Source organism: Syngnathus scovelli, chromosome 3, assembly GCF_024217435.2.
Source record: "Syngnathus scovelli strain Florida chromosome 3, RoL_Ssco_1.2, whole genome shotgun sequence".
NCBI lineage: Eukaryota > Metazoa > Chordata > Actinopteri > Syngnathiformes > Syngnathidae > Syngnathus > Syngnathus scovelli.
The window spans coordinates 17,612,831-17,625,080 of record NC_090849.1 but is presented as its reverse complement, the minus strand read 5'-3'; the positions used below and the strand labels follow the sequence as shown (position 1 = coordinate 17,625,080).

General features: G+C 40.8%; 2 protein-coding genes across 4 annotated transcripts; both read left to right on the top strand.

Annotated features, from left to right (window-relative positions):
- Positions 1-2,438: 2,438 nt before the first annotated feature.
- Positions 2,439-8,239, top strand: LOC125994341 (melanopsin-A-like). The gene is made up of 9 exons (XM_049763640.2): positions 2,439-2,840; positions 3,895-4,028; positions 4,107-4,310; positions 4,696-4,867; positions 5,018-5,179; positions 5,791-5,898; positions 6,079-6,253; positions 6,640-6,780; positions 6,896-8,239. Exons 1-9 carry the CDS (start codon positions 2,671-2,673, stop codon positions 7,289-7,291), a joined length of 1,662 nt encoding a protein of 553 aa, XP_049619597.1. The 5' UTR covers positions 2,439-2,670; the 3' UTR covers positions 7,292-8,239.
- A 182-nt stretch (positions 8,240-8,421) lies between these two features.
- LOC125994343 (rab5 GDP/GTP exchange factor) lies at positions 8,422-11,763 on the top strand. Of its 3 annotated transcripts, none has more exons than XM_049763641.2 (8): positions 8,422-8,536; positions 9,015-9,191; positions 9,355-9,479; positions 9,637-9,788; positions 9,855-9,924; positions 10,018-10,153; positions 10,621-10,972; positions 11,106-11,763. In XM_049763641.2, the coding sequence occupies exons 2-8, from the start codon at positions 9,034-9,036 to the stop codon at positions 11,496-11,498; spliced, it is 1,386 nt and encodes a 461-aa protein (XP_049619598.1). In that variant the 5' UTR covers positions 8,422-8,536; positions 9,015-9,033; the 3' UTR covers positions 11,499-11,763. The 3 variants fall into 3 exon arrangements, with proteins under 3 accessions (XP_049619598.1, XP_049619599.1, XP_049619600.1); XM_049763642.2 differs by having other exon boundaries at positions 8,428-8,536; positions 9,030-9,191; XM_049763643.2 differs by lacking the exon at positions 8,422-8,536 and adding an exon at positions 8,567-8,907.
- Positions 11,764-12,250: the final 487 nt, after the last annotated feature.

Here is a 12,250-nt window from a genome sequence, read left to right as displayed (position 1 = left end):
TGATGGGATCATGAAAGGCCATGGCTCTGATATTGACTGAAATTCATTCCATTTATGGAGGCGTTTGCTTTGACCTGCATTTTCCAAAACGTTTCATGTCTAACCTACATTCCCACTGGCTTGGATAATGCAACACACACACACACACACACACACAGTCTGAAAGAGGCTTACGACTCTTTACATACTGGTTGAGCCCTAAAGCTCCATACTATATATTACATATACCATTTCCTGATTTACTTGACCGCATAGTCACAATGTGTCATGAGATTTCGCCTTAAGAGGAATGAAAAGTGTTTGGCGTTTCTTTTAGCTTTCCTTCCACTTTTTTCTGATGCGATACCACTACAGAACCATACTGGCACTGCCATTAACTGCAAAGGGGCCAAGTGCAATGATAAGAAATAGGTTCTATACAATTCTTGCTTTACACTATGAGTCTGCCCAAGTTTGTGGACATGGAAGTTCGAAAGGGCTCACTGAAGTTTTTCGCCATTGTGCAACAGTGGTTCACATCTCTGAGAGGTCACTGTATCGATTGCCTGCATGCTGGTTGTCCCGCTCCCAGCGCTCGATACTAATTAGTCTCCTGACACTGTGGCACAAAAGGCCAGCGCCGCGTACTGTAATGCCCCAAGTGGACATTCACACCAGCACAGATCAGCAGCATGTTAATTGACTCATTGACGTGTGAGGCACTGACCTCCATTGTCCACGCCGTCAAGTTGACACCATCTGCCACTTTTTTCCGACGACAAAAGGTCATCGGTAGCCACATTAGCGCCACACAAGATGGATCCAGTCGCAGGTAATGTTAGACAACGTGATGTCTTCAGCAACCTTAATGCACAGGCATGTGAGGAATTGCATTGCAAAACTATACATGAAGACACGACACTATGTCTTCATATGTTGTCATGTGACACTTTTTTTTCTTGTCTGATTATGAATATCTTTTAATGCTTGTGAGTTTTCAAAATGTTATTTTGGATTTTACCAATTTTATTTTCAGATTATTATATTTTAAAAATGATTGTCATATTTAATATCTTATTTAATCTATGATCATACAGTCTACAATGCCATGACACTTGAACCTCAATTGGCACTTTTGTTAGTATTTTTCTTTGCACTGAGCTGGAGTGTTTTCGGCGAGGCGCTCGGGGTCCACTTACCATAATTGCCCGATTAATAGTCTGCTGATGCTTGTTATCATCTTGCAACGTTTAGCAAATATTTTCCATGCTCACTAATCTTTACATAGATTTGTACATTACATATTTGTGACGTAAACGTAAATATTAGTGGCCAGTAGAGAAATAATCCCTGGACACATATGCCATGTGCCATGCACGTTAAGATGTATGCACATCCACATGACATAACCATGTGAAGAGTGATGTCATGTTTTTATTGCAGTGGTCCGTCCACATGCATGCACAGTGTGCAGATTAAGGCTCTCCTTGCCCACGCTAGCTTACTTTATGGCTAAGCTCCGCATTCTTCACCTCCCTCTGTCACCCCTCTCCTTCGCCGTTACTCTTCATCTGCGTTTCCAGCACCATAAAAAGCAATGAGCTGCCAACATGGCCTATTCTCCAAATAATCGCATGTCCCCTCTTGTAGACTCCAAAGCACCTTTGAGAACAGGGCTGGTAAATGTATAAAAATTGCATGGAAATCAATTTTACACACACAAAGTTTTTAGATTTTACTGATTCAATTGACTCCATATTTAATTGATTTTTTTATATGTATTTAAGTATAGTGTTCACACTATGCATAATGTTACAGTATCTTAAAAAACAACTTTATAGGGATAAACTCTTATTATTATTATTTATATTTTATATATTATATTATTTATTATTATTTATATTTTATATTATTTATATTATATTATTATTATTGGGTAGTGAAGCCCTTTGACCCTCTTTTGTGAGCGCTACACAAATAAATTTGACTCGACGATAAATAAAAGACTTTTTTTTTTACACCCATAATTCAGCAATTATTTTAAGAAAACTACTGGTTGGTTGACATATTTCAGCTACTCTGCTGTAGTTTCTGCAACAAAGTTTACAGAAGCATCACTTCAATGAGTCAAAAACAGCTGCACGTGGGTTGAAAAGTCCATGCGCAGCCTTGTGTGTGGCTTGCGCAGTAGTGAAGCTGAATAATTGGGCTGCCTCAATTAGTTGCCTGGTTCCACGGGTGATCTTTGCATGCTCGTCGGTTTCAGCCGCGAGCCACACTGCTCGCGATGACAACTTGATGCTCAGCGTCTTGTTGATAGTAATCATGATGCCCGTTACGTAAGCATCTGCTAGGGAAAGAGGAGAGGGGTTAAGGCTCAGGGCTTCTGGGCCTGGTGACGTGAAAGCTGGGAGCTGAAAGAGAGTGTGCAAGAGCGAGAGAGAGAGAGAGAGAGATGGGAGGGTGAGAGATGATGAGAGAGGAGAGAGCGGTGCACAGCTGGTGTGAAGGGACGCCGGAGGAGGTCATCAGCAGTTGTAATGTAAAGACGCTTCCAAACTGAGGACATTTTCTTATCTCTGAAACCACTTGTGGACTTCCCATTACAACTTTACTCTCAAGCAGCAGCTAGAGAGGACCATCTGATCATGAAGCCCAGAGCACAACTTGTGGGAGTTCCTCTTGCTCAGCATGACACGGTCCACTGAGACCATGGAGCCCGAGAGAGCGCACACCCAGAGCAACTTCTTCAACAAGGTGGATGTGCCCGACCACGTGCATTATGTGGTGGCTTCGTTTGTCCTGGTCATCGGCACGCTGGGCGTTGCAGGCAACGCGTTGGTCATGTTTGCGTTCTACAGGTAAATAAAGTGGAGAATGTCATTGAGGCATTTCGAATGCTATTCCTGCATGCCAAACACGCAACTCTATTCTTTGGTACTTTAAAAGCTGTGAAAGATATCAGACAATAGGTTTTGGAGTATTTGTAATTTCATTTGTAAGTTAAAAAGCAAAGCGTGTAGAGTCTCTGTTGCAGAAATGCACATGGAATCAATGTGTGGACCAATCATTGCCAATAGCCTCTCAAATGATCTCCATTTGATCCACACACCACACTGTATTCAATCTCAGTTTATCGTATTAGATTATATGGCACATTTATTTATTTTTTTCTATTAACTTTTGAGGCATATTGCAGGACCTTATTGAATCAACCGTTATGTTTAATAAGCAGTCATGATCATTTTTATATTTGTATGTTTTGCAAGCACAAACTACAGTTTATAATGGCCATTTAAAACATTAGTTGTGGCGTTATTATTTATCACAAACATATGAAACATTAGTGGTGGGCTCACTATTTGACAAGCACTTTATCAGAGATCTGACTAATGCTGACATTTGGGTCACCATCACTCAAAAGTGGTACCAACCAGTTCTGGCTCACTCAGGCTTTAGATTATAATCCAAATTGTACCGCTGGCCATCAGAACGAGCAACCCCTAACCCAGGATGACACTAATCCAATTTTGATCTGAACGCTCGCATTCCCCCTCCAGACTTTACTGATATGTTGCGATCTGTCACCCTGTGGGCTTCTGTCTCACTATTTGGCAACCACAAGCTGCTATATACGATTGACAATATTACCGAACGTTTGTTGTGATGTTACTGTTTGACAAAACAAACAATGACATTGCACAAAATGATGTAACATTGGTGGTGGCTCATTATTTGGCCGGCGCAAGCTGACCTTTATAATGCACAAATGCTGTGTGCTCACTATTTGTACGGGGCCAAAATTCTGCCATTGACTGCCTTGTTTTCTTGTTTGCACACTACAGCTACTCAGCATGATGCATTTTTGTTAAAGTTCAGTTTTAATAACTGTACTTCTCTTGTGTTTGTTTGTAGCAACAAAAAGCTACGCAGCTTGCCCAACTACTTTATTGTGAACCTTGCAGTAAGCGATTTTCTCATGGCCTTCACACAGTCACCAATCTTCTTCATCAACAGCCTCTACAAGGAATGGGTGTTTGGAGAGATGGGTAATTCCTGATCTTTCATCCTACATAGTATGTACTTCCATGTAACAGAAGAATTTAACATCTGGATTGGCAACACAGGTTGTAAGACGTATGCATTCTGCGGTGCCTTGTTTGGCATCGCCTCCATGATAAACCTGCTGGCCATCTCTATCGACCGCTACTTGGTGATTACCAAACCGCTGAAGACCATCCACTGGAGCTCCAAGAGAAGGACCACTCTGGCCATCATCTCCGTCTGGCTGTATTCGCTGGCCTGGAGTCTGGCTCCTCTCGTTGGATGGAGTGAGTCTCTTACTGCCGCCGCCTACTAGATAAACCATGTGAAATTGAACAATGTATTAGAATTTATGAGTGACTTTTGGGCTCGCTATTTGGTAAGCAAAATGTAAATAGTTGTGGCTCCACTATTTGGTACGAAACTCTACTTTTTGTAATAACAGTCAAATAATGTGACCTTATCTATTAGTGACTTCTTTCTTTCCGGCAAACAAAAACTACTGTTTATGTTTTGCAAACTCATTTAAAAGCTGTGGATCACAATTTGGCAAACAAACTACAATTTGAAACATGTAAAATGACATTATTATTTGATATTGAACTTATTGTTATTAATGCAATTTATTAGTTATTACAGATACATCCTTCATTTGAATTTTACTTGGCGTAGGCTCTTACATCCCAGAAGGTCTGATGACATCATGCACTTGGGATTACGTCACATACACAGCAGCCAACAGGAGCTACACCATGATGCTGTGCTGCTTTGTCTTCTTCATCCCGCTTCTCATCATCTTCTACTGCTACCTCTTCATGTTTCTGGCAGTCAGGAATACCAGCAGGTGAGCAGGAGGCCTAAAGCGATTGATTTGCGGGTGGTAAGTCAAGTTGGCGTCTTGTGAGCAAAGATTTGATCTGCGAGTCAGAGTCAGGCGCTCTACCACTACATGCTTCATGTTGGTTAAACAATGAGCAAATCTTCTTGTCTTCAGGGAGGTGGAAAGACTGGGCACCCAGGTGAGGAAATCCACCTTGCTCCATCAGAAATCCATCAGGAGCGAATGGAAGCTGGCCAAAATTGCCTTTGTGGTCATCGTTGTTTATGTCCTTTCCTGGTCACCGTACGCCTGCGTTACACTCATTTCATGGGCTGGGTAAGACTATAAACTAATTATATGATTCACGCAATAAATTGATGTGCATCTATGTTAGAGGTTCGAGACAGCCAGCAAAACTCACCCAATTGTGCCCACTGTGGAAAAATTTGGATGAAGGTATATGGTTTCATGGTAGCCTACCATGAGTTTGCAGCACTTTAACTGAATTTTCAATGGACTCTCCAAAATAACACAGAAAATGTTATGTAATATCGGGGCCAAGCAGTCCATGGACAATTCATGAACGAGAGCAGATGGCAAAATTGTTCAAGTGTTTTTATCCGCTCAAACAACCTTTGCCCATATAAACACATTTGATGAAATTGCGAACAATACATAAATATATTACTTAAAATCTGTTTCCCGTCGTTCAAAAGGGAAATCACAAACACACGAGCAGATGGATTTAAGACACATTTTCAGATAATCTCTGAAAGAACATGACCTTTGGATTATGTAACAAAACATCAAGAGATCAGGGTAACTGAACTGTTGGGATATTTTCATGCTCTCCTAAAAAAAAAAAAAAAAAAAAAAACATTTGGCTGTATTTACAATCAAAAATGTGTGATGAAATCTGATTTTTTTTTTCACTGTGTCTTTTGCAGGCATGCCAACATCTTGTCACCATACTCCAAGGCTGTTCCAGCTATCATAGCAAAAGCCTCCACAATCTACAACCCTTTCATCTATGCCATCATTCATAATAGATACAGGTAATTAGTGCAACCACAGCCTGCTACTGTAAATGTGCACATCCTGTGCATTATCAAAAGTGTCGCTCTCCCGCCTTTGTACAGTAAATGTAGGTCATATTACATACTGTAAATTTCGCATTGTCTGCATGCATTTTTCTTCCTTTATTTATTTATTTGTTTATTTTGCTGTATATTCAGGATGACTCTGGCAGAGAAGTTTCCCTGCTTGTGGTTTTTGTCTCCTACCCCTCGAAAGGAGCGCATCTCCTCCTCATCCGTCAGCGAGTCCTCCTTCAGAGACTCCACCATCAGTCGCCAGTCCAGCGCGTCCAGGACTCACTTCATTAGCACATCCTCCAAATCCACTGACATGGTAGATGAACATGAATACAAATGAACTGTTTACATTCTGCCACAACAGACAAAATAAGAATCCATCCAAAATTAGTTAAACAAACCACCAAAAACAGGTTTTTGCATGGTTATACTGTAAGAAAAAAAAAAAAGACAAAATCTGGCAAACAACATACAGTACAACGTGGCCACAAATAGAAATGAATCCTTTAATTTTTTAAAGAAACAAAGTACTGTACCCATACATTTTCACGGTCTAATGCGTGTGGCACGTGTACCCCTGGAAATAAACAAATCAGTCAATTAATAGAACGTACTCAAATTTCAACTCAACTTTAATAAAACATTTTTAACAATGCATGTACTACATGTGTGCGACCACATGGCTTGCATTACCTACTGCAGGTTCCGAGAGACGTGGAGATGGAGCCTTTAAGCGGGAAGTTGGGCGATTCCTTCAGGAGCATGTCATCCTACCGTCAGTCCAGCAGAAGTAGTTCCTGCAGGAGGTCATCAGAGCGGAAGACCAACCATAAAGTCGAGAAGGTGGCTTTGAGGAAATATTGTTTCTCTCGTTGCATGGAGTCTCTCTTTTTTTTTTTGCTCATGCATGTCTATTTCTGTCTATTTTATTTTTATTTTTATTTGTTTCCACCACCAGCATCCAAATACCATGACTGAGTCATCCAACAACTGTGACCATGAACTGGTTTCCAGCACTCTCACCAGCGCCACTCTCCCCCTGCTAGTTCTTACCAGGAGGCGCAGTCGCAGTCTGACCCACAAAGACTCAAAGAGGGACAAAATCCTTCCTGACAGGCTGCAAGGCTGCAAGAGCAACTCGGCCGACTCTCTGTGCGTCGGCCGAGCCGCGACCGTCGAGTTGCCGACTTCGGAACAGCAGGGCGTCCCTCGCATTGTTGTCATCAGTCCCACGTCCGAGAGCAGACTGGTCCACCAGGACAGCCTCTGTTTGGAGGAGGTGATGGCAAACAATGTTTTGGTCAGTCTGAACTTCTCATCGGAGGTGTTGGAAGCGGTACAGTTGCTATCCTGATTTGTTCAAGAACTATTTCCCCTCTTCTCCACCAAGTTAAGGTTAGGCTAGGGGTAAGTGCCAGGAGTGAATGTATGGCCCTTGAAATTCTCATCTTGGTAACCAGATCACTAAGCAGAAATCTCCAATTGTAGAAAGTCAAATATGTGGAACACTACACCACACATGGACAAAAAAAAGGTAATAAAAGCTGCAGACTGACCATTGGAAACAAACAAAAGCCATGATTCGACATATAATGGCTGACTTCCTGTGTGATTAACAGCATAGGTTATTAAGATGTTTTTTGTTTTTTTTTACATCAGGATACAGATGTCATCGGATGACAATAAAGTAATTTGCTACTGTCTTGTAAAAATGACCTTTTGGAAGAGACAATTATATATAGTATATAATATACTTTTGATGCTAATTAACTGTGGGTATAACAATTTATGTTGTTGCCCTATTTTGAGCCCATTGTGTGAATGCAGTGTATGAACCCAGAATTATTGTCCTTGTACAGTCAGTAAAAATGCATATTTTTATATCATGGCTTTTTTTTTTTTTTTTGCTTGTAAAATGTAAAGTATGTTACATCAATTCAATCAATCAACAAAAAATCAGACAGTCAAAGATGTACATTTAATGTAACTAAATAACAGATAGATATTTATTTGCTGAGTGAACTTTGGGAAAAATGACTTGTTCCACAGTATTGCTCACTTTGCAAGCCTAATTTAAAATATATATATATTATGAGTATTATTTTTTTGATTCCGTTGTTTTTTGTTCCAGTCATTTGATACAAGTCATTTGTGATTTTGTTTGTTTTATTATCTTGCAACAAAACACCTGTTTGCACAATATGCATGATGCTATTTCATAAAGCACATTTTCTTTTCATGTTGTACTGCTGCGTTGTTTTCCACGTTTCCTGCAGGAATAAATGAAAAAACATCTTTCCAACTTAATTCATCACGGCAATAGTTTATTATTACGTTTTGTTTGATAATATAAAACTTAAGAGATAAAATTAAAAGACATATCATAACATCATCACTATCATGTCACAATTGTATCCGTCTTTTTTTTTTTCTTTTGCTGACCAAAATTCAGAAAAGTATTTCTTTTGGCAGATTTAGACTCGCTTTTCTCTCATTCTCAACACTGTCGACGTCTTATGACGTCATTCTGTAGTCACGAGTAGTCAACTCCGAGTAAACTAACGCTTGCTTACACTAAATCCGTCTCTTTTTTGACAAAGTAAGTAATTCTACTCGTACAGATATGGCTTTATGTGTCATTGCGAACTTTTTAGAACTCTGCTTTAGCATCAAAATCGGTTAAAATCTTTTAACCTAAATGGTTCTAGTTTAGAGCTTTCGGCGTCGCTTATCTCACTCCTGCTCAGATGACAGTCAGCTGGTGACTTTAGATGCTAACGAGTAGCAATGCTAACGAGTAGCAATGCTAACAAGAACCGAACAGACTTTCTCAACATTTTACGTCCTTTTATTCAGTCGAACCAGGCTTGAAGGGTGATGCAATCGAGTCTGTAGTTTGTCAAAGTCTCAAAACGGATTTAACCTGGGTCGTTTAGTTATACAAGGAGGTTTTGAGGAATTCCGGAAGAGGTGGTGAACTTTTTTTTAAGGGTGTTGATGTTAATGGACGTATGAAATATATATATATGAATGATTTTATTTTATTTTTGTAATCTATTTTCCCCTAATATATATAGTATTAAACAACGCAGGGCAATGTGGACGGACAAGCATCGAGGGATCCGACTGTCTCAGCAGGAACTCCTGTGCAAGAACTCCTGTGGTTACTATGGGAACCCCGCATGGCAGGGCTTCTGCTCCAAGTGCTGGAGGGAGCGGGTCCGGCCTGCTGAAGCCCGCCGACAAGACACCAGGTAAACTGTGCAAGCAATTCAAGTGTGAAAACAATTCAACAAATGTAATGAAAGTATCACATGAGTTTAAAAAGAATTTGTTAAAAGGCTCATTTGCCTCCCAAAACTTTGGCAGGATTCCAGTTAGTTCTCTCGCTGACTTCCTTTTTTTGACTTCTTGCAGAGAGAGTGGTGAAGTCACAACACCCACCTTCTCCAAATTTGAAGAAAAGAAGAATATGGAGAAGGGTCGTCGTATCAACACCATGAGAAGATTGTTCTGGGGTGGCCCATCCCCTCCCAAACAAGGTCGGCATCATATAAAACAGCACTGGACCCCAACTTTTTGTGCACCACGTACTGGTTGCTCATAAAGATGTACTGTATTTTAACAATATGTAATTTCAGTACATGTAATGTAATAATGTTTGTGTGTTGTATATGTTACTCCAACCTCTGCTGTTAGAAACTTCCGACAGCCAGATGAATGCGTTGAAAGCCTTCCAGAAGCTGGAACCCGGAGACTTCACCGGTTTCTTAAAAACACTTCGCAGCCCGTCCTGCCAGCGTCTGCAGTCTCGTTGCACAGCCTTCCTCAACACAATGGAGGCCTATCATGTAATTGCCGTCATTATATTAGGAGAAGATGCCATGGGGGGGTTCTAACTGGATGTTGTTCTGCAGGCTCTGCAGGTGCAGAAGCAGTCCGACCTCGTGCAGGACTTCTACCAGTCGTTTGCTGAATATTTCAGCAGTGAGTACCCAATGCCCATCGCTTCACTGCCATTCTAGTCATCCATTTGACCCAACCTCAAAACAGCGAATTATCCCCCACCCTCCGTTTCAGGGTTTTCAGAAGCTGAACTCACTCAGACGATGGAACATGTGGAGAAGCTCATTATGACGCGCTTGCACAAGTGGGTCTTCTGCCATGACAGCTGTGACGATGAACAGAAGGACCTGACTTTGCAGAGGAGGATACGGTTAGTTTTTGTTTCACATGTTGACATTTTTACTTCTCAGCTGAGCTCCACTATAGTCATAGAGCACTTTAAAACAACCACTCATAGGTAAATGGTCTTCCAAGACATCCAGAACTGCTATTGATTCAATGCCCTGAGAACGCAATGACATAAATGAATGACAATAGCCTCAGGTATACTTAAAAAATATAAATTCCCTCCAAAAATCCCTTGAGTGTGTAATTGGCTCAAATTTAAATTAACTAAAGCAAGTTAAGTTAAAAATAGGCAATTGCAATGATAATTTTCTTTTTCAAATTACAATGGATTCTTTAAAAAAAAAAAAAAAAAAAGATCATTCCAGAAAAAAATAATATAATATACATCATCCTTGTCTACAACCCAAATCTTTACTTTTTGGTTCTTGACAGCTTCCAAGTTCACGGTTGGACACTGACTAATTTCCTATTTCGTTGCTTTTTCGGCAGTTCTTTAAACTGGGTCACCCCGCAGATGCTCAGCGTACCTTTCCCAGAATTGCAGAGCACCATCACGGGGGACCCCTTTCTTCCGGCCATAACGGCAATTATCGAGATGGACGCCAAGCGGGCACCTCAGGACAAGCTAGTGTGTGTCTCCAAGTGCAGCCAACACGTGTTTGAGGCGCTCTCGACCTCCAACAGCGAGCCGGCCAACGCCGATGACTTCCTGTCCGCTCTGGTCTACGTGGTGCTCAAGGCCAACCCGCCTCGCCTGCACTCCAACATGCAATACGTTATCCGTTTTGGCCTCCCGCAGAGTCTCATGGCTGGAGAGAGCGGCTACTACTTCACCAATCTGGTAAGTTTCTTACACCTTACAAATATTTGAAGCCTCTGAAAAATAACTGAATCATTTGTTCTTACACCCAAGTACAGACTGAGTGCTTTTCCCATTTCCAAAATGAACTCATTGCTTACCATTTGCGTTCTAGTCCTGTGCAGTGGCTTTCATTGAAAAACTGGATGGACGCTCGCTCAACCTCAGCCCGGAGGAGTTTGATGGCTTCATGCGTCGGGGACGGGCCCCAGCGGCAGCTACCGGGCTGCAGGACACGGCCTGTGAGACGCGCCATTTGCTGGACGAGCTGATGTCACGACAGGAGCGACTGGACCATGGAGTGGACGCCCTCAATGTGCAACTGCAGACCTGGGTGCAGGCAGTTCATGCGCAGATAGACCAGGCAACATCCCAGCTGGCTTTGGTACAGGAGAAAGTGACCGATATCTCTTTATCAGCGTCATCATCCACCTCCTCTGATTCAGTGGAAATAGAGCATTTGATTCTTACAGATGAACATGTAGGGTCTCCTGATACAGACTGTTAATCCCAATCTCAAAAGGTACTTGTTGTATTTTTAATTGCTCTGCAATAACTTTATTACTTGATCACAAAAGCACAGGTTGTACTTCCACTTTGTATATGTGAATCGTTTGCACTTGTTTGCGTAGGGTGTGGGCAAAATGAAGGAAGTTTTAAATACATTCCGTGATTACCAGCAACTGTGATAATGTAGACCTCAGGCTTATTTGTTTTCCTAAAAAAATATTTATAATAAATATATATGTATTAAATACATTTATAAAAATTTAAGATGGTCTATAATACTGCTAATGGGGATGTGAAAGAATTAACTCTTATACTTGTAATTGCACTGTTTACATGCATATTTTCGCTTTTGAAGGATTTCCATAATAAAGAAAATTAAGACATTATGCAAAATATTTTGTTTACCTTTTTAAGCAAATGAAAAGTGTATTTGTTTCATGATTAAAATTTGTATCCCCCCCCCAAAAAAAACAACTTGCCCACAGTGAAATTAAGTTGTACTACTTTTTTTAGCCCATGTTGCGTCTAGATTTCATTCTCCTTCCACAAGCGTTCATCTTTGATGACATCACAACCAACGATCACTAAGCCCGCCCTTTATGAGCCACACTCAAAGCCAGAGAAATTATTTATCATTTAAAATATATATTTTTGATATTTAGCGTCTTTAAGTGATTTTTGAGAGCTATTCAAATATTTTCATCTCAATTACGCCAGCGATCAGAAATGTATGTCTTGAAGGTTCCGCCC